The sequence below is a fragment of the Bombus fervidus genome, chromosome 15 (assembly GCF_041682495.2).
Source record: "Bombus fervidus isolate BK054 chromosome 15, iyBomFerv1, whole genome shotgun sequence".
Lineage (NCBI taxonomy): Eukaryota > Metazoa > Arthropoda > Insecta > Hymenoptera > Apidae > Bombus > Bombus fervidus.
Window position 1 is genome coordinate 2,785,906 of NC_091531.1, and position 23,650 is coordinate 2,809,555.

General features: G+C 37.8%; 1 protein-coding gene across 11 annotated transcripts in view; it reads left to right on the plus strand.

Moving 5' to 3' along the window:
- Positions 1 to 826: 826 nt before the first annotated feature.
- The window catches only part of LOC139995150 (uncharacterized), a 58,304-nt gene continuing 35,480 nt past the window's right edge, over positions 827 to 23,650 (plus strand). For 9 of the 11 annotated variants that reach the window (XR_011801880.1, XR_011801879.1, XM_072018350.1 and 6 more), the window contains exons 1-3: positions 3,062 to 3,079; positions 3,192 to 3,251; positions 11,336 to 11,400. Coding sequence is in view for 9 of the 11 variants with exons in the window: in XM_072018350.1 (XP_071874451.1) it covers positions 3,077 to 3,079; positions 3,192 to 3,251; positions 11,336 to 11,400 (128 nt within the window). In the remaining 2 variants the exon portion in view is untranslated. Of the gene's footprint in view, positions 1,268 to 3,061; positions 3,080 to 3,191; positions 3,252 to 11,335; positions 11,401 to 23,650 lie in introns of those variants that run through there. The other 2 variants (XM_072018356.1, XM_072018357.1) reach the window with 2 other exon arrangements.

Consider the following 23,650-nt stretch of genomic DNA (forward strand, 5'->3'; position numbering starts at 1 on the left):
CCAGATTTTTATCTGAATAAAATATTCTCATATATGTACACGATGACAATAAAAATCTCGTTATTGTATCGGATAAGATTAAATTTTTCTCATTTACATCTTCCACGTCTCTTATCGTTGTTAATCCAATTGCCAATCCCAGCGTTCACGTACATATTAATTCTTTTATTATATTTAGTGTTATTTGGTTCTAAATTCCCACTCAAATTTTAATTCAATTTCTTTGCACGCTGCATTCACTGTATTCAACGTTTTTCAATGAAGTTTGGAGACTATGATGACCAATATACGATTGTTAATTCATAATGCCTTTTGTAACTCCTATAAATAGTGTTTGCAAATTCTTGAATCTTCACTTTATATGAATGCAAAACTTTGATTGACCAATCATTTCCTTGAATCAGCTATCACAACTTAGGTGTTTTAATATTTATCAACGTGTATATTAACTATGATATGTGTATTTCTATGTAATATATTGCGCTTTCAGATCGGTTTCAAATTTGATCAATACAATCGTGACAGCCGTGTCCCTTTACATTGTTAAATAAATTTTAAAGTGTTGCATGTGATGCATATATATAACACAAGATTGTCATAATACTAAAGAAAAGGTGACGGCAAAACGAAAAGGTGACGCTTCTTTCATAACACACTGTAATAAGAATAAAAGAGTAAAAAGAGAACGATTCGAATTGAGCGTCACTGCGACGATGAACGATGTCGGGAGTCGAGAGAGGCAGCGCCTCTCTTCGGGTCGCTACATACTCGGTTTAGCGTTCGGGCGTATTCGGTTTTCCCTGGTCTGGCACCAAGTTGCCAATGAGTGCCGCGAGTCGCGACGTAGCATGTAGCTTCGCGTTGCCAGTCACCGACGGAGCTTGATCGTCTACGTGCCTCTCGAAACCAGCGAGTTTACAGTTCTGTGATCGAAAGAACAGTTTCTTCCAATCACAACTTGTATTATCTTCGACACACTCTGCGTATTGATCCGAGAATGATATTCTAACAGATGTGTCATGTAAATTTTGCCTACGTTTCCAGTAGCCACATCGAATATGTCTAAAATTGCTCCGAAAACTATATCGATCCGACGTTCGGGTGAAGTGAATACGAACGTGTAGCGTGTAGCTGTGTAGAGTTGTGTAGCGTCGTCGCGTCATTCCGCGCCACTCGCCGATTTGTTTTGACATGTGTGTGTTCTGCCATATTGGATTAACACGTCGTATTTTAAGAGCTAAATAGGCGCGAGTTTCGCGCTAAGAAGGTATGTTTATTCACTCTTTCGATCCGTATTGTCGTTCGTGTAAAGTCTTGTCAATATAAACGACCGTGTTTTCACGACGCGTCTAATTGAACAAAAACGTTGCAGAGGATAAACCTGGGTATATTGTTTCGACTTAATATAATTCCACGGTGATATCTCTCTTAGCGTCGATTATTGTGTATCTGTCAGAAAATTTATATCGCGAGGTCGAAAAATGGCCGTCGCGTCCTTTCCATTTCATTTGTAGCGGACCAACTATATGTATATATAGGAAATATTGAAAAAGAAATGGAAATTAGAATTATAAGTTATATGTTTATTAATGAAAATACACTTGTTAATATATAATATACATATATATATATACGCGTGTGTGTATATATATATACAGTGTTTATATAGTGTACACATTCACAGTGTGTATCTGCTTCGAAGCAGAAACAATCCATATATCAATATGATTACAGAATGTTAATTCGTGGCAAGCTTCAAGAACATATTTACCAATAATTTGGAGTTTTCATGGACAACTGGAATGAAAACATGTTCTTTAATTAATATACTTGTGTATTCTGTCTGAAGTCGAGGAAAAATTGATTAGCCACTTTCGCGGTTCTCCGATCGATCGAGGTTCGCATAGTCGTCGCGAATCTCCTTCTCGACGAAATAACGCCAACGATCTTTACTTTCGTTTGCCTTTCTAAGGTTTGAGGCTTGGCTAACTGGTACATAGATTTGTCATGTGTTGAGACAGATTTGATAGAATGAAAAACGGTGAACGGTAAGCGTTACCAGATTAGATAGTCGATGATAGGGCAGGAGTTCTTCTTTTAATAGCTGTCTTCATTGTGATTGCGTTGTTCGCTGTCATCGATGGGTGCGATTCTTTCAGCGTATGTAGTAGCTTACTTACGTAATCCAACTGTTAGTACGTTGGGCTGCTTGCTCATGGTGATTCATCTTTTGAATCGTCTGAGATTTTTACGATTTTCTTTATTCCTTTCAAGTTCACGCTGCATTCACACTATGAATGAAATGGATCGTTATAATACACATCGTGTAATACACATATGTTAGGATTTCGGATACGCCACGAAATTCACTGCAACGCAATATTTCATAGACACTCGCATAGGGACGAGGTGATACAATCGAAGAGTGAGGAGCAAGGAGGATTGTTTAAAGTGGCATTACCGCGTGTCTCTCCTGCGAAAAAAAGAACACGCAAACATTGAACGTGACCTGGTTTACCTAGGCTATTCTTAGGTATAGCCATTCGTTTGAAACTCTGTGTGCATATGTGTGCGTGCGCGCGCGCACATATGAACGAATCGCAGAGAATAAAAAATAATATCAGCTGTTTCTGCATTTTCCAGTTTTTGATATAAGATCGTTGATAATTATAGTGTCGTTAATTCGTCGTTGATTAAAAACTCGCGTTTAGTCTTGCGTTTAATCGTACATTTAATCTACACTTTGCGTCTCGACATCGGATACTCGAAGAACTCGTACATGAAATGAGTTTCTTCTTAATTAGTCAATTACTAGCGGAAGATGTCAGTACATCTTGTAAGATTAAATAATTCTGGCTGATTTGTCGTGAAAATTAAACTAGTTTTTGTTTCGACGAAATAGTTGATTGAGGTTAGGGAAAATTTCTTTGATGTTTCGTGATTCATAACGAAGAACGGTATATAGAAATGATTCTACGTCATTGATTTACCTTGAAATTTAAACGAATGCCTTTGTTTTTCACGACATAGTCGATTGAGGTTAGGAAGAATATTCATTGATCTCTCGCAACGAAGAATGGTATAAAGAGATGATTCATATATTGAAATTAATCGCTGACGGAATACTACGTTTTCTTTAACGAAATCATGTTCGAACAAGGTTTAACCGTAGCATTTCATTTACGTTCCAGAGCAATACGTTTTCGGGACAACGATGGATCGTGCAACGAGAATCGCGTGGATCATTTAAGGTACGAAATCGATATTATAGGAAGAAGTTAAAGTTAGCGGCAGAGCTAGTCACCGCTGGACCAGGCTAACTTCCGTTTGCTCGCACGCACATTTTTGTATACTAGGTGTATCATTAGGTTATTAGATCACATCGCAACCAATTGAATACAGTGTTGTCTAAGAGCGTTATGCTTGTCATAATGTATTTTAAGTAGGAAATTATGGATAAATTGAACTGCAGTGTTTTTATTCTTTATAACTATCGTAGTTATATATAATAGGATATTACGATGCCATTGAATGAATTTTTAAAATTCAGCATGTTATTTAATGCTAGCTTCGGATTATTTAATTTTTGCATTATAGATTAAATTAAGAATATTCTTTTAAAATAGCAGAAAAGCTTAGAACGCTTGCAACAATAAATTTATATAGTAACATATATAGTAAAAAATAAAATATATATTATTGTTACATCTTTTAGTAGGTAATTTAATCCTTTCGTTTAATTGCGTTCTTTGAATCATTTCCGATTCAACCGTGTCTTTCTATTCTTATCAAAGAAAAGTATGAAAGAATCATCTTTAATATCGATAATGTCTAGCTTGAATTTTACGTTGAAAATTTTCTTAAAACATTGAAAGTTGCTTTGCTTATGGCTTACTCGAACGAAAGTGAGGTTAGAATAAAAGAATTAAGGTTAAGTTTATAGTTGGCTGAATTTATAGAAAGGCTATAACGAGCGCTGCTTCTGATTATTAATTCATCATTAATTTATATTCCCTGTGTTAATCGAAATACTGATAGTATACATCGACGAAAGTATCCAAATATTTATAAACGGTAGCGTTGTGTGTCACAGATCACAGGACGAAGATTTCAAACACGAGATATTATTAGAATTAGCTTCCTCTTGTTGAAATTTTGCTGCTCGTGCTTCCACTTCCTCTATTTCGTTTTATATTTCGAATACAACCTGCTGATATAGAATTCAATTTTAGTTCAATTCCGCAACTATAAATACGATACGTTTCGCTTGTTACTCGACATTCGTAAACTTAAAATTCGGACAACGAACATGGACCGAATTTTTTTCAGGATAATTATCTAAATTAGCGATTGTCAATTATGGGCTTACAGACACTGATGAAATACTTGAAGTACCTGATACTAGCTGGATGCTGCATGAACAATTTGTGTGATATGCACTGTAAAAATTTATTGAATATGTTTAAATTCTTACATGTAAAACATATTTTTTGGTATTACTGGAATTTAAATCCCCTATAGCTAAACAAACATACTTTAACATCTTTCATAATCAATCTGAGTCAAGTTACTTGTACTCACGTCAACATTTTTTAATTTTTTAGATTCTAGCTTATCAAAAAGAATCTTAAAAGATTCTGGAATTTATTAGTCTACTACACTATAAATTTAGTTTTTAAGTGAAACGCTTGAATGATTTCCTGGAAAAAATAAACGTTTTGCTTCGTAGAAATTCACAAGTGATTGATCCACGAAGAAATTTATTTTGATCTTAATCCTACATATGTATGAACAGTACGACGTTGGAGACTCCCAACATACATATGTCATAGATCGTTAAATAATCCTTAAAAAAATCTCTAGTCTTAGTGTTACTTCTGTTCAAGCATCATCGAAATGGAATTGGCAGAGTGCGTTGCTAGCTTGTCAACAATTCCTTAACGATGCATACTCGCGAGATACCTACGATAAAATTTCAAGATCTTTTGTATGTTATATACATGAGAAGTTTTTACAAGTATTCAAATACTTTCGATATATATATCGAATATACATGGAGAGTTTATTCATCAAATATACGAACATCTGTACGATATATACATATATATATATATGTCTGTCAAAGTAATACTTGAGAGTGGAAACCCTGTCTGTTTTGGTGCACCACAAACAAACGTCATGGATACACGCATCGAATCACGGTACAAGAGTGCAGTCTGCAGGAATCTTCGGTAACTGCAGCGATATACAAACCAGGATACATGGAATCGAGTTCTGCTTACATTTAAATAAACCCGAGTGTGTATTTCCGCAGGCTAGCGTGTTAAGTCGACAAAAACTTAGGAATTGAGAGAAAGTTAATCTCATTTAATTTCCTAAAATGCTTTGGACGATCTTGCGCCGGTTCGATGATTTCTTCGATCGTATCCCTCGTTATTTGTTCGACGGAGAAATGGATCATAATGATACAAGATGACCGGAGAAGAAAACAGTAACAGCTTCGTTTAGGTTAGTCAAGTTGCTGCAGTTCGGGTAACTTTGTTCTTCGATTCTCTTCAGCAATTCGAGAATCGATTTCACCAAGATCCATAAAAGTTTTGCAGAGTAGTATTCGTTTTAAAATTTCAAGCTAGGTTTTCAATGGGATTGAGATATGGTCGACTCTGCGCGGACTACTCTGACGAGGGAAATTTTCGCATTGAAGAAATTCAAGCAATTGTCTCAGTTCTTTGTGCAGTATCTTAAAATATTGTAAATCCTTTGTTCTTGCCAAAATCCGAGGAAGAAATATAAAAATTCGAGAATCTTGATAGCATTAAACGTACAACGTGGCGTTGATCGACAAAACAGTGAAACGCGGATGTTAACGCCCCCCCCTCTCTTTCTTCTATATACATGTACAACATACATATACACCAACTTGGATGCAATAGAATATACAAGATGTGGGAACGCTGTGTCCTGCATTTCACACAGTCCCCCACCCTTTTATTCTAACCTCAAATGAAGTTACCATTTTTCGACAAACATTTTAGTTTATGGAAATGAGAATCTTCCTGGAAATGTTAATCAGCACGGATTCATTTGTATTATAGGTTGTTCTTCGGTTGTAGATTTTCTGTCTCTGTTGAATCTTACGTCAGTGACGATTTTAGCGTGCATGGATAATCACCGAAGAGGTAAAACTAGGCAATAAAAAAGGTAATGCGAGCTTGGGCGATACATTCCCACTCTGCATGCAGCGATGAAGAAAAGTATGGGCGCAGACCAGCTGATTTTGCAAATTTCCATATGAATTTGCAAAATTACGATCTTTTGTTCGACTTTTTTGTCAGGTATATATAGGTAGTGATGGTGGAGAACGGTTATGACACAGATTTCTTAGAACAGTTATGAAACTTCATTCAGGATAACTCTTGCAAGGAATCAAAGTTTCTGTTTTCAAAGGAATAGTATTTAAGTTTCAATTCATTAGGTGTGCCGATGAAAATATGAGTTTGGATAAACATGCACAGTGTCTACCGATGAATTTAAATACACACTAAATATATGATGTTATAGACTTTTGGTCTTGAATAAACAAACACGTTGTATATATATATACAATGACATGATAAACTTGAATTTGTCCGATGATCCCTACTGCTTTTTGCCTGAAGGATTAACTCTGCTCCTTTCGTTGCCAGAGTTTGCCTTCGTACTTTCTCTATCGGTGCCTCTTACATAACGTTACGCTTCACCTATCTCACCGGTGCGGTGAGAGAATTAGCTGTAGCCTAAGCCATAAATAGAGAGCAGAATCTCGTTTACAACGAACTTTGTAGAAAGTGATGGAATCGAATATTTTTCCCACTCTACGTTGCTTTATCATTAAGCTGTGCATATTTATGCGAATTCAAAGTGGAACCTAAGCTGGTGGAATTTGTCTTATGATAGCATAGCAAATGTAATGAAATATATGGAAATGTAAGGAAATACGTGGTGAAAAGGAGTACAGACGTAAGACAAAGAAAGAATTACGCAAAGAAATCAGCTGTGATAAGAGAGCAAGAGACAGTGCCAAATATATATATATATATGTGTGTGTATGTATGTATGTATGTATGTATGTATGTATGTATGTATTTAGTTATAAGAAACAGACAGATTCAGTAGTGTTTTGTATCTTAATTCTCAGAACTGTGTATAAATATTTACTACTACTACTATATATATATACACATACATATAGGTTATTTCTTTTTAGCTCTAACAATGATAATTTCATACTAGGTCTTAAGTTTATACGTATGTGCGATACATTTATGCTAACGAGTAGAGGAAATAGAATGTAAAAGGAATAAAGGAATAAGAATGTAAAAACCAAAAATCACCTCAAGAACCGAATGAGCAAATGAGGTATCGATAAATAAATACTCGGAATATATCATATATTTTTGCATATTACGTGCATTCAAAATTGAATAGAAATATCAAGCTTTGATCTGATTACACCACGCGTCTAGATATTCATACACGGTAATGTACATGTGAACGTCTGCGTAAACATTTCGCTTTCGTATAGTTTACGTTTAACGTTGCATGCGTTGATTGTGTAAGGTTCTCGTAATTACAGCAGATTCGCTTCTGTCTTGAAGCATCGTAAAATTCCTCGTACGAAAAGCAATTGTTCACGGTGGTTGGGTACAGGCAGATAGATCTCCGATTCTTTTATCGAAATTATAAAATAGAAACCACTATACATATGTGTGAACATAGTTGTAACGCAGTATATATACACATACAGTATAGAATAGTAAAGTTGATATAATCACATTGTTCTCTCTTTCTAAATAAGACCATTTTATTTGCATATTTAAAAGAAAACAACAACGCTTCAGTTTAATAGATAAATATGCTAGCAACAGTAATTTAATGGATAAACCTATTAGTCAAGTGAAATAATAGCGAAATCTATTTTTCATTATATTATCCTATTAATATTATATATTAATAAAAAAATGGCTATTCGTAATTTTTTATAATAATATTATAGTAGAATGTTTTAGTATCTCTACATCTATCGTATTTCCGTGTCGATTATTCGAATAAACAAAGTTTCTGCGCAACGATATTACTATCGTACGAAATCGTCTGATTTCTGGTTGTCATGGGTGCAGCAGAGAAATGGAATCTGAATTCGATCATGACACGGATCTCAGGGCATTGGAATCGAAACATCTTTGACACCTCTGATACATATTTCAGAAGTACGAAGCGAGTTCAGCTAAGATAGTTATGCCTATAGCTATACCCTATGGCTATACCTATGGCTATGCATATAGGGCGAACGGTGCCATCTCGTTGCCGCTTCCACGCTGATAAAATCGATTTACGTACACAGGTACACGGGCGCCGATATTATATAATCTGTGTGTAACTACAATGTGTACGTTGGAAGGAAAGGTAGAAGGAATCGGTTGCATCGCAGAACGGGAAGCGCTCGTTCGAGGCAGATATCGATTTCCGACAGCGGCGGCTTCTCTGGTCAGAGAATTTGAACCGCTTCTCTCGGTTATTCGGTCCGCCGATTTAGCATGCAAAACGTGTTTTCGCGTGACAGCCTCCACTGGATTACCATCAGATATAGGGCGACGATATCGAGAGATTTTATTCGTTTGCCGCCTCTACAGCCACTGGTTATCGCGTGTTGCCATATTCCTCACGCTAACATAATCAATTACTTTTATATATTAATATACCTACCGATCTTCCAAAAGGATATTTAGAACATTAATGTTGTGTTTTCTGTTTTTTACAACGCTCCTCGATAAACGTTTGCTTTTATTTATGGTTGCTTGTAAACTAGTCGACAGCAGTACACTTTATTAAGCGCAGAACAACGAATAAAGGGAGAATGACAATAGTTTGAGAAATATCCATTGCAACAACAATGGAGGCATATCATGAGGCGTAAGTTCTCACTTTTCCTTTGTTCTAATCGCCGCTAATCTAATTCTTGTTTATTTCAATTTTCCATCTTCTCTTCGTGTAACTCTTTCTTTCGGTTTTCCATATAGTTACGCAATGTGTTTTAGATACAGAGAAACTGATTAGGATCGAATGGAAAAGAAAATATCCATTTTGATATTAGAATGAAGCATACAGTACGGTTTTTACGCGAAGTAGAAATAAGATAGTATCGCAGCCGAGAAGGGAGAGAACAATCCATTAAGCGCGTCGTGTTATATTATTCACATTATTCACATTACTCGCATTATTCGGTGAAAATCTGCGTACCCTAATTGCGGTATTTATGAAATCGCTGTGAAAGCTTTATTATGAGTTACTCCAAGAAACAACTACCCAAGCGTTGTGCTTTCAAGTAAAAACGGTCTAATTTGTTGTTTACGGCCGTAGAAAGCGTCGAAGAAATTTACATTTACCTGTTATTACTCTATCAAAATTATATAAACGACTCTATTTTCTAGTAAGTAAATTTAATTATCACAGGGTTAACAAATCTTTCCGCTTCACTCGACGATTTATCGCTACGAGGAGTAAGTCGAATAATACATCTAAAAGTGAGAAGAATGAAGATAACTGTAGATAAAGTGTCCATCCGAATTAAGTTGTATTTATTGTTTGATTCATGGTAGATATCTTATTATCTTATACAGAAATTTTCAATGACTTTCATCTCTTAGTTTATGAGCTGTCGAATATACACACACATGGAGGAACGACTTTATGCACTTGCATCCCATTGACATGGACAATTTTGTCTGATCCGTCAATGATCCCACCCGGTGAAATTGAAAATTGATCGAAAGCTGCGATTGATGCAAGCAGCCAATTGAATTTTTCCCCTGCGTGATTTGCCCTGGCAAAACATTTTGAACGCGTCGCTTAGCAGGAGGCTTAGTTGAGCAAACGTGCCTGGGAGAACTTGGCTGTACTACAACGCTCCTAACGTGTGATCAAAACAAACACGTCGAAAAGAACAACCTGATCTCGCTATTATGTTTATCTACGATTTGTTGATTTAACGCCACCTGGACAAGCTAATCAGCGCGTAAGAGCAGGGCGCATGATTTGCATTGTAAATTTCCGCTACAAATAACGATATCTCTATAAAGGTTAATCACGGCACAAAGCATTAGAAAAGAGGGAATGCGCGAAGGGGTTAAACGTTGGCGATGCGACGAAAAGTGCAAGGTTAGGTTGTGTCGACGAACAGACGGATACACACGCGGCTGGATGGACGGATAGATGGATGAGTAGGGACGAGCATACTGCTTCGAGGTTGGTCTCGTGAAATATGCAAGCTGCAATCACGTCTCTTGAATAGAAAAGGTCAGGAACAAGAGAGAAGGAGAAGGAGTAGTCGAGCAAGGGATGGATGGAGGAACTGGAGGAAGGGAGCAGACAGAACAGAGGGGAAGTGGAGGGTGCAGGGCGGAGAAGGAGAGAAAGAGAGAAGTTGCGAAGTGAAACGTTCAAAGAGTGGTGGGGAGAAGTGGGAAGAATGGCGCAGGGAGGCAAGGGATGGATGATAGCAACGTCGAGAGTAGAAGTAGAATCGTGGGCCGAGACAGATACTACCGGCAGGAAGAAAAGGGTCCTGAGAGAGGAGACTAAAGAGAGAAGGAGACCACAGGCCGAAAAAGGGAAGAGGAAAAAGCTGTGCCTACCCTTCGCGCGTTTTGAAGAGCACCACCGGTCGTAATACTGCTGAAACTGCGAGTCCCTCTTGCACTCGTTCTGCCGCGTTTGCAAAAAATTTTCATAACTAACCGATCTATCGTTCCGAATCTCTGTTCCCCCTTTCGTTCTTTTCGCCATTGTATAGGATATTTGTATATCATAATACACGGTTACTGCCATTAACGTTTCAATTAAAATCCGATTAGCGACACTACGTATCATCTCCCTGTTTGTTGTTTTGCGTATAAGGGTGCTTTCATGTAATCGATAGTATCGTCGATATTTCAAGATTCTCAATGTTAACGATATTGTACACGTAGGAGAGTACACGTTTATCACTTTAGTCGAGAACCTTGAAATATTGACGATGTACGTAGTATGCCAGCTTTATCCGACCTAACGTCGTCATTTATATTCTGTAAGGGAAGATAAGGGAAAAAGTGTATAATAAACGTACGCCATTGATAGAGTAGATTAAACAGATGTTTAATTTGTAACATGCAAAATCTCACTTTCCCGTCTCTGTACATAACCGGTGAGATACGGAACTTTAATTTCTAGGAACAATCGCGTCTTATCTGGCTTCCGTTTCTTTCGCTCGAAACTACACGAGATCGACGAAAATTCACAGAACTGTTGTTTGTTTCAGGTCGGGGGCGATCAATGCCCGATGGCGTGGACTGGAACGCAACGCTGGAGAAATCCTGCTCCAGAGTAAGTAGAACTCTTTGTAAGACAAATGGCCGGGAATAGAGATGAAAACTTGTTTCGTACGGCTTTTACTTTCCTTCATATTCGATAAATCAATCGCGATATTCGGATCGCCGTAACTCGAGCCTTTGTAATAATAATTTGAGAAAGCCTTCTTCTATCCAGCCTTTATTCTTCTTCCTTTAAGGTATACAGGGTGTCTCAGCTAAACGAGATCATCCAAATATCCCCCTTACTACAAAGTTGTTAAAACACTAATGTTTGAAAATCGATGCGAAGAGATCTCTTTTTATTTTTTCAAGAAAAATCTAGTCTTCACCTCGAATAAAAGTAATGTCCAAAATGCAGTACAGCATAATGCGAAGTTGTCATTCTTTGTATTTCCAAATTGTTTGCGCGCTAGATTGCGCCCGTAGAAAGTACAGACAGCCAAGAAATTTCTTTCCGGAGGGAGAATCTTAGAGAATACGACTCAAATGTCAGAATGTTTTACTTTTGCCAGATATCATCGTCACGGTGCAGATACCTTAAAAAATCAATGATTTTAAACGAGGCAAATTTTAAACTATTAATTGTCGTACAAAGTTTTTTAAGTGGTTTTTGTTCGTTAAATTTCTTACTCGGGAAGTTCGAGGAAGCAGTCACATTTTAGCTTTTCCCGTGAGACTCCAGTTACTGAAGTTGCTCTCTGTCGTTTCACGTTGTCAATCGAGTCGAAGAAAAAGAGTGGAAGAAAAAGAGGAAAGGAGTCAAAGTATCGGCTTGACATCGACATTGGCCTTCGATCGATTCGAAACGCGGAAAGAAATCTGGATGGCAAAGCGGCACGAGCAGTAATAGGCGAGTTCTTTCGACTGCGAAATCGATATGTATACTCGGTACTCTCGGCCACTCTACCTTTCAGACTCGATGAACAAGGCAGAAGGTTTCAGCCTTGTCAGACTTCGAGCTCGAGCATCTTTTATCAGAGACTGTCTCGATTGGATGCTCCGTCGTGATTCTAATTATGAATAATCGAGAAGCGCGCCTAGGGAAATTTACGTCGTAAGCGTTATTTTGCCTTGCAATTAATTGGCAACTTGTCACGTTATTGATTTTCTAAGAAACAAAAAATAACGAAATCTCGTTTTTCATCCTGCTTATTCTTACTGTATCGATCTAGTCTCTATTATCGCTAGACCGTGCATGTTTACGCAATCAAACGCAGGAAATGTAAAGATGCAGGAATATATCCCAGAAGATATACAAAGTAAATAATTCACTATAATTGACTTCTCTATGGGCAAAACAGATCCCTACTTTGATTCTATTTATCTATGTTTTCGAATTCATGAGATGGCGATAATTATCATCGAGGAACGCGATGCTTCTGCGTGACCTAAACTAAAAAGAAAGGAACTGCCAAGATTTCACTTCCAGTGACACGTATAAGGAGAATAAAAGGCGAAACAGGAAATAATAATAACAAACGATCCCATTCACGCAAATCATACATACGTAGGAAAGAACTGCTTGTTAATCTCTGAACAGATTACATCGTAATGCATTTTTCAGGGAAAAGAAATTTAACGTAAGAAAAGAAAGTAGAGAAAAGAAAGGAGAGGAGAATCTCGTTAGTTTCACGGAATGTTAGATTACAGCGTATTTCGAGGGAAAAAGGTTTTAACCTAGAAGAGAAGAAGGAGAATAACGTGGCGGAAGAGTGGAGGGTGTGTTTGTCTTTTCGCAATTCTATTGATAGACGGCGCCACCGCGCGGATTAATTATCAGTTATTGCTGCTGGTGCTGGTTGCGGAGAAGAAGCGAAAATGAGAATGGAAACGGGATGGAGAATAGCAAGCGAGTACGAGGAACAGAGTGAAGGAGAGTAGCTGTATCGGCAGCAGACCAATTAACTACTTATAGGGCAGCTTTCATCGGCTCGACAATCTGCCGGATCGATTCGGGGTGAATAACTTTTCTAGTCGCGTTCTACGTACTGATATTGCGTAGCATCTATGACCGAGATGGATACGTATCCGCTCGTTAGGTTCCTTTCATAGCCGGTCAGTTACCGTTGTAAGTCGGTCTTGCAAATCGGCTCTGCCATTTATCGATCCGCGATAGGTATTCTCTAGCTCGGTGAATAAATAGACAAACAACAAGGAGGAAGGAAGGGCGCAGGCAGAGGAGAAGATGATAATACGATGAGAAAACGAGCGAAGAAGATGCTAGAGGTTAAAAAAAAGAGTGGTCTTTGATTCGAAACCGAACGGGGAAATTCTATTTACCGACTGGAACGAATGTATTCTTGAAAAGAAAGAAAAAAGAAAAAGACAACGATGCTTCGGTATTGATATCATTTGCCTTGTTCTTATATTATAATAGGTAACGGTGGATAATTGCACTCTCGAATCGATTCGTTTAAGAATACAGATTGCGAGATATAATATCTCGGTTCAGTGAAAGATCTCGAATTCCTTAATACATCACATTATATTGCGTATTGAACGTTATTTTTAAATCGAAACCACTTATCTCGCAGGTTTTATTAACTGAATCCGTAGGAAATAGAAGGCAGCGTGTACAGAGCGTGCAACGACCTTTCCAAGTGTACGTGTATATGTACTTACGTTAGGTAGAGCCGATGTCACTTTATTCGATAATTGACAGCACTGAAAATCCTGTCAGACACCAGCAATTGCATTATCTTGGAAAGCTTCACAGTTAATGTTACGTCCATCCTCGGAACTCGTATATCCTTCTCACCACCGTATACGGTAATTATAGGCATAGACGGCGGCTCTCCCAGGACTAGCGAACCCGCGACGTTTCGTCTTTGGAATTAATAGCATCAACATAAGAACGGTTCTATACGTTTCGACGTCACGTCAATCTACAATTTACAATATTATATACAGGAACCCGAATTAATATTCGAATATTTCATGAAATTCCACGTGATTATTTAGCTTTATCTTTAGCAAAGAATTTAACTTTATCGTGTATTTATTATTTTGGGAAAGCATGTATGTTAGACTAAAGATCAGAATAAGATACAATGTTATTCGATTATACGAATAGCATGAAATATGATTGAATGTTCGGCGATTTAACATATTCCATGACACAAAAAGGTATAAGCGCAAGGAAAAGGTAATCTTCGAGACGAACCACAGGATAATCCGATGGAGAGTTTCACCAGTTAGGTCTGAATGCGATTAAGTCATTAGCCGGCGCGTTAACGTCGTTTGCTTGGTTGCCGGAAGGGCTGCTTACGATCTTATTACATCCGACGAATTAATTGAAAGTTATTTCAGCCGAGAAATATCGATCTCGATCCTGCATACATATATTGAGTTAGCAACTAAATGATTGCGGATTGCACTTAGTTGCCAACCCAATATTTAGCAGGTCAACTACGATCGAGGTTCGATCGAGGATTTCGGTCGGGTCGAGATTATACTTTGTTCTTCATCAAAAACTACGCAAAAGAACGTTTCACCATCGAGCCACGGGCAACTATCGTACAACGCGATTTATGTGGTGCTTTGTTCCACCCTACCGCGTTTATATCGGGTGTCCCAGTAATCATGGTACAATTGTGAAATTGACTCTACGCGAGAAAGTAGATGGAAAGTGTGGAAGACAAATTTTAGTATACAGAGTGTTCTAGTTCGACAATGAAGCGATTTCGTTTTGAAAGAGGTGGAGAGTGGATCGAAAATACAGATTACAATTTTTTCATACGAAAGCAGGTTTCTGAAAAAGTTCAGTTTGAAAATTTGCCAAGTGTGCTAGTGCGAACTGGATAGTCAACAGGGAGTTTTCTAGATGCAAAAATAAGTGGAGAATGTAAGATAAATATTTCCCCTTGGAGGTTTCCCGTTTTCGTTCAGAAAATAGAACGAATGTTATTCAAAAATTATTTCTTTAAACTGAATTTACTTGAACGCAAGGCTTCAAAGCAAAAGATACGTTATTCTATATTTTCCTATAATCCTTTTCGGATACCCGTTATATACAGTTGCTATTACAAGCTATGACTATCTAGTCCTCGAGACAATACAGTAAATCAAATGTGCTGGTAATAGCAAGTAACCGACGCACATAACGGACTAACGATTAATAATAAACCGAAGTATGACCGACACACCCATACCCCACCCATGCTTCTATACTCGCGAAGAACCGCACATCCATCGCGCATCCTTTTAATCGATCGATATGGCGATTTAGGTCGATGAACCCGATTCGCACTATCGTTCTACTCTATTAGTTTTCCGTCGGGTAGATTAAACTCGCGTCGGTATTGGTGACAAAACTCTGTGTATCGAGTTCACCTTGATAAATGAGAAGTTCAGTTTCCCCTAGATTCGATGTTTTTGTAGTGGCAACATTTGTAGTCGTACACAGGCTGACGAAAGTACTGGAACAGCTGTATGTGCACACGCATTGTATAACTATATTATCTGTGTTTTGAAATTTGATACGTTCTGAAATTTCACGAGTGCTGTTATGGGACTCGACTATCATGATTATATTGGTAAAGTTTGAAACATATCTGAATATGTATATGTATAGAAGTTACAATATATTTAGTACAAGTATATATTTCGCAGCGATCATAATAGTATCCTGTATTATTAAACTTGAATATTCAGTTTCAGCGAGTCCATATTTAACACTTACAACGTATAATACCCTTGAAATAACTTGGCCAGGTTGTGCAGAAAATTACCAACCCTCCATTATCTGAAATTGAGCTTTGCTTTAGTTCGAAGATTTTAATTTAAAAAAGTAAGCTTCGTTTCTGTCGAGTACATTTGGTTTCTTATTTCTCTTGTTTTCTAACGTTTTCTTATTTAACTTATTTAACTTAGCGAGCTTATTCGATAGTGATAACCAATACGATCAACGTCAAAGTGGTTCGGAAGTGGTTTCTCCAAAATAATTGTAAGCTCTTAAAATGAAATTATGGCTTGTTAGCTTGGTAATTGTATAATGTAAGAGTTGTTCTATGGGTTGATAGTTGTTTGCAAGATAAAGATCGCGAAGTTATAGGATCCATGATTAAATGTGTGTAACTAACATTTTGTCATTTTAACGGTTGGTATGTTTCTTCTACATCTTCAGATGGGTTTCACACATAAGAGAATCACGGTCGTCGTGCCTCGTTACGGAACTAATGAATTTTCCAAATAGTACGATTTATCTAATATATACATAGGAATATAAAAATCTTCTATGGTATATATCTAAATGTTTTCGTCAGCCAATATACGTATATTGCTATTATTATATATTATATTATATATTAGTATATATGCTAATCTTTGATGCAGGCTGATGCTAACGTGTTTTGACTACATGCACAGTCGCTCGCAAAAGTATTCGAACGCTTACACTTACAAATGTCAATTAATAAAATGAGGTGTATTAAACTAATTTGTTAAAACAATTTGGTATCTATAGCGACGGGAAAGTCTCAAGATTACACGAGTAAAATTTGGAAACGTTTGAATAATATAGACAGGAATTATGATACATTTACTAGAAACATTCATGATAGGTGTCTCGCAAAAGTATTCGAGCGCTGTAACACTGTTGGTAGTTTTTCATCTTCCTTTGCACCGAATGTAAACATCATTGCTAAATGAAAATATTATTATGTTTATTTGATGTTAGGATATGGTTTCAGTAACAGTAACGTAAAAGCGTGCGCAATAGTATTTAAAATGAATACCAAAAAGTCTGAAAGAAAAGTGTGAAAGAGGAATAATATTCCGATTACACGAGGACGGCCAATCATATAACGAGATTGCTGGAATTGTGAACAGAAGTAAGTGCACGATACATTATATGATAAAAAAGTGAAAGAATGAGGGAACACTTGGAAACAAAGCTCGATCAAGTCGACCAAAGAAATTGACTGGAAAAGAGGAGAAAGTTATCATTGGCGAATTAAAAAAAAATGCTACTATATCCGCTCCTCAACTCGCAAGTATGGTAGCTGATATGTTTCATAAAGAAGTTCACCCGGAATTACGTCGACGAATTTTACGAAACAATGATTTTCATGGCAGAGCACCGCGAAAGAAGCCATATATTAATGCGGTAAATCATAAAAAAAGATTTACTTTTGCAAAAACCTACATTAATAAAGATAATTCTTTTGGGACAAAGTCATCTTTTCGGACGAGTCAAAGTTTAACATTTTTGGCTCGGATGGTCAAAATTATGCGTTGAGAAAACCAAATACGGAATTGGGAATTCGACATTTACATCAAACAGTGAAATACGAACATGGATCGGTCACGGTGTGCTGGTGCATGACTGCCAGTGGCACCGGGAAATATTTATTGCTGAAACACTTGACAAATATAAGTATTTAAATATTTTTAAAAATAACCTTAAAGAAAGTGGCCGTAAATTAGGATTATTTTAAGATTTCCACTTCCAACAAGATAATGATCCGAAGCATACTACAAGAATTGTGAAAGAATGGATCGTATATAACACGCCACACATATTAATTACTCCACAGGATAGTCCAGACATAAATCCGATTGAAAATTTATGGGCTGAAATCGGAAAAAGATGAAATAAATTTCAGATGATTTCAAAGCAAGTATCGAAAGATACAATTATAGAAATATGGAACTCCGTTGAGTGTAGTTTTACAAAATCGTTGGTTTACAGTATGGAACGTCGATTGAGACACACTATTGCTGCTAAAGGTGGTCCAACAAAATATTAATATTAAATAATTTAATAATATATGTAGCGTTCAAATACTTTTGTCAGTCACTTACAATCCTTCTCAAATTTTACTGATATAATCTTACGACTTCCATCTTCCTATTCACATCTGCTTGTTTAAGCAAATTACTTTAATATACATTATTTCGGCCATTCAAGTTTGCATATGAAAGCGTTCGAATACTTTCGTGAGCCACTGTATATAGGCTAATCTTTGATGCAGGAATAAAAGGACACATCAGGCTGATTCTACGTGTTTTGATTACATGTATCTGTACATATATTGTTTAGCTTTGTCGCGCGTGTCGTTAGGACGGTTAGGTAACAAGATACGTGCTTATCAAGTAATCATCCGTATCGTAAGTACACGTGTATCTACATACGTACGTGCGTAGGTACACTGTGATTCAAAAATACGCGGACGCTTGCTTATTTACGATAGAATGTACAGTAGAATTTATTAGTAAATAAATTTATAACTAGAAATCGGGTTAGGAAAGGAAGAAAATTCCAGTCACACTGAAGGGTCTCGTGATTTCGTCTCCTTCGGTCTACCGTGAAGTTAACGCGTTAATTCGTCGTTATGGTATGGTTGCTAAAAAAATTGACCAAAATGTCCAAATACTTTTGAACGCTCCTATTCCCTATATATATATATATATATATATATATATATATATATATATATATAGTACATACGTACGTACTCTATGGACGTCCATACTGCGTAGATAGGTGCGCGACGCAGGACACGCGTATCGACCACTGACCCATATTCGAAAACGGCTGCGCGTCGCTCGATACTCATCGATTCGCTGAATTACCTAAATGAAACAACACGCAGCGGAACAACCGATTCTCCGCTTCCTCTCCGCTTGCTCCTTCTTTCACTTCGTCGTCTCTTTCTGTTCATAATTATAACATTAGAACGCTTTCAAATTATTGTAAATGTACAGTGTCTGGCGAAAGCTTCCGAGCACATGTGAACTGGCGTCCTTTGATCAGATTAAGCGGTTGTCGCAACTATGCCAAGTATCGCATACGTAAATACAGGAGTTAAAACGGGAACCGTCTTGACAAGACAAAGTTACACTGAGCGGAAATAAAAGAGAAACGTGTCGTTTAATGCACCTGATATATTCATAAAAAAATTCTCTTCCAAACGTTTCGATACTTTGCTGAACACCTCCGTGCAAGATAAAAACAATATCCTTTATCCTTTCTCGAAGCGATAAGCGGAGGAAGAAGATGATGAAAGACGTTTTGCAAGCAGAAACTCCGGTCGGTGACAGTTAGATTTCTCTGTGTGCGCCTTCTGTTCGTTTTAGTCCGTCGTTTCGCGTTGCCTCGTGCAATTTCCACAAGCCATTCGAGCCGCACGCGTAGCAACAAGCGGAAAAGGTAAAATAATTTTCCTTCGGTTGCATCCACTCGAATAAACGGAATGGAGGCAAGCACGATTAAACGATGCAGCAGGAACATTGATTCGTGAGAAAGGTTAATGACACGGGGACACGCGCCAGGCTGAATTTACATCGGCGAAGTTGAATGTCGTTTCGATGGGAACAGGGACGATTGCCACCTAACTGGGTGCGTAAACAATTCTAATTGGAGGGTAATCCAGCAACGAGCTCCGTTCGTAGATCGAGCTGCTTTTTCCATGAAATTTCTGACAATCGTTCGGGAAAGAGGTGCAGTGGGCGAGGATAAAAAGAAGCGACTCGTTTAACCGAATATCTCATTCGACTTTTCACTAATTTCACTGTTTGCGAAAACAATTTGATCGTTAGAAAGCTGATTAGAGAAAATTTGCTCCAGCACCGTCTAGTACCATTGCTAATTGGCGAACGAGCTCCAATCAAATCATCGAATTGGTTTCCACCTTTTGTGAAAGAGCGTTGATTAGAACGAGTTGTAGAGCGAGTTTTAAATCAATAAAAATGTACTCGTTATGTTTCCCTCCTGTGATCTTCATATGCGACGTGCTCTGATAAAAAGAGATTAACGCGCGTAAACGACTTTTCCAGATAAACGCGTTTAAAGTTACGCACCCCATAACGCGCTTATCCGTTTTCTTTTCAGCTGTGTTACGTATTTCATTTGAGCTTCATCAGAGTATCTACGCATGTGTGGTTCACGGTATCTTTCAGCAACGAAGCTAGCGCATATAGCCGATTAAAGGCGTATCGTAATTTGCATTAACGTAACACGTCATTGCCTACTTTCATTATGAATATTCATTATCGTACATGAAGATTTCAGCACTTTACCTACCGATAGCCTATTAATCAGTTTTTTGTCGCCAACGCTTACCGGCCGATAGCCGATTAATCAGTTTTTTGTCGCCAACGTTTACCGACCGATAGCCTATTAATCGTCTTTTTGTCACCGACAATCTTTTTCATTATTCGAGCAGTAATTTGTTATGTAGTACTAAGGTACCATGCTCAGTTGCGTCAGTTACGTTGCTTTGGAAGCTCCCACAGTTTTATACCAATTTGAGAAACTTACCGTTCGCGATGAACGAAAAGAATGGTATTGGAGAGTCTAAACCGAAACAGAGCCGGCGCTAGGGAGAATCTGCGCCTGAGCTGCCGGTCGGACGTGCGTATGCTGTTCGATATCTAGCGGTTGGTAAAGTGTTAAGTATTCTAGAAAATTGGGCTTGCTATCGTTGCAAACAGCGTACTTTTGTTTATAAAACATGAAGGTGAAAAGGTGAAAATCGATTTTTTCGCAACTTTAATTTTTCTACTAGAACACATCACGTATTAATTCTGGATCCGCAGTATTTTCATTTAATAAGAACATAGACAGCTGTAATACGGAAAACAATTTATCTTGCATACAAATAATAGGTACGTTTGAGTGAAATATTAATGTGGAACGAGATTGCGGAACGGTTAATCATGGTCGCAATTACCACCAGAGCAACGGTTATCCGTGAAAGTTGTTTAGGTAGTTTGACGTAGCTTTTTCTTCGGTATACATACGCTCTAATACGAGCACGTATGAAGTGATGTGCAAAAAGTTGGAATCAACGCATACGGTTATATGTTATTTTCATCTCAAACGAATTAAGCTAAATACAAATTTCAAACGTGTACGTGTATATGGGCATTTCAGTTGATTTTTATTAATAACACTGTGATTATCACTAAGAATATATGAATTAATGGCTCGATGACTAGATAAATGATTAAAAACGATGCTTGTAATATCCTCTTCTGCATTAGCAGATGTTTTGCAAATCCAGTGAAATGTTAACCATTTATTTGCAATTTTATCAATGGCATATTAACATTAAATGCATGACTTATCAGATGGTTTTAAATGTTCTAGTTGAAATAAATCACGATAATATTACAATCTAAAATTTGCAAGATTCTCTTCGGTAATTGTAATTGTTCCGTTCGAGTCGTTCCACTTCATTGGCGGAAATAATTTCAAACCTAACGCAAACCGAACGAAACGAAAAAGTAGGAAAACCAGTTTTACGAATGTCTCGAAAACTAAAGCCGAGCGGCGGTAACACGTTTAGAGAAAACATTGTTCAACACAATATTCATTGCTTTCTAACATGTTCGAAGGTCATTGAAATCAACGAGGTGTGCCCTTCTCTATGTTATCTACAGCTCGATAACCAGACAAATCGGGTACAACGAAGTCTTGAAATGAAAAACGGCTCTGTAATACTCCACGCTTATAGATGCCAATCTCTTTATCGCGTATTAACTTTTCAAAACAAATTTAATCCTGTCGTGATATTCTATTGCGTTGGCAACTAAGTGTGATTGCGGATTTTGTCATTACCACCTAATCACTTAGTTAATTGCCAACCTAATACGATAGGTCTAACCGCGAGCTGCAGAGGCGTCGAAATAGATAGCGCGCGTCGCTGTTGTCGTACCGGAAGTCTTTGGAAAATAGTGGAGAAAAGAAAGTGTCAGCGTGCAAATACCAAGATATTCCACGATTATATTGGCTTGGCAACTAAGTGGTTGCGAATTTTGTCATTAGGTGGCAATGACAAAATCCGCAATCACTTAGTTGCCAAGCCAATAGTACGAAAGTAGTTGACGTGGAAAACTCTTGCGAATATATTAGGCGTGCTAGGAAAATTGTTCTGGAATTTTTACATTATCGCAACGAGGCAACATTTTCGCACATATTTCCATACGTGGAATGTACAAGGCATAGAGCGTACACTGTTTAATTTTGCTAACTAATTAACTTTACCGCCATTCTGCAACGGTGTATCATCTTTCGTTCTGCTTTAGCAATTGTTACGTCGCGTGAGTCGGTACCTGCGACGTCCCTCATGGTCAGGCCGCCGAGGCCTGCACATCGTCACACTGACCCGCAATAAACCCAAGGAACCACCATAGCCCACATCTGTTAGCTATAAAGTTGCATTTTTTGAACATCCGGTTTATGAGTGGTCCCTTAAAAAGGTCCTTAGGTTTATTGCACGCTCTCACTCATTACGGAGAAAGCGGAGGTTTGCCCAGCGAGGTAGCGAGTTTTTCTCAAGGGCAGAAACACACGTGAGCCACATTTGCCGAGGACTGTCTCCTCGTATTTTATTCATTAACATTGGCAATACCCAATGGGCATCACGGATCGTTACCCTCACTTTTCTACCGAAAAGTGTGAACTACGAATTCGCGTTCTTAGTTCAACAAGGATACACCCACATCGAGCTTTCTTCCTAAATAGTACGAGACGGGTCAATCACTGTTCTAATATCCCTCGGACAGTCAAGTTCACTGTTCTAATACCCCTCGGACAGTCAAGTCTACGGTTCTAACACTCATCGGGCCGTCAAGTTCTAACATAACTCAGTCAAGTTCTCGCTGCTCTAACTATCAAATCGATCAACCTTCGGGTCCATCACGGCGCTTTCCGACACGACGAATCCAAACACGGTCTGTTCACGTCAAATATTGTAATCCAGTGTAAATAAATATACATATATTATATAACTGTGAAGTCCAGTTATATTCCAACCCAATCACCTCTTATTCTCCCAAATGAAATAAGGGGATCGCCCTGTTCGTGGTGTCGATTCGTGCAATCGTAGCGGGAATTTACGACTCCCGTTGACGCGCTATAACGCGACCGTCTCCCCGCGACTGGACGAAATAACAGCAATTGTTCGACGGATTCATGGCAAAACAATCGTAGAGCATTGTTGAAACATTTGATTAAAGTAATCGTTGCGCAAGTTACGTTACAATTTCCATCGGAATAACGTTAACTGAGTATTCTTAAATGGAACTTTTAATACGATAATCGTACTCCATCTTGACATTCTTCATAGAAAATCATCAACTTGTACGTGTGGAAGAAGCATTAACACTTTGACTGCTACGTTGGTCACGGTTTCTCCTGTGACGCCACGGTGGTCATTGGTGACCCGAGCGCTTCAACTTTTTACAATTGTAAAAATTGAATGAAAATTGACAGTTAGGGAATGTTGAATATAACCGATAAATAGAAGATACTTTGA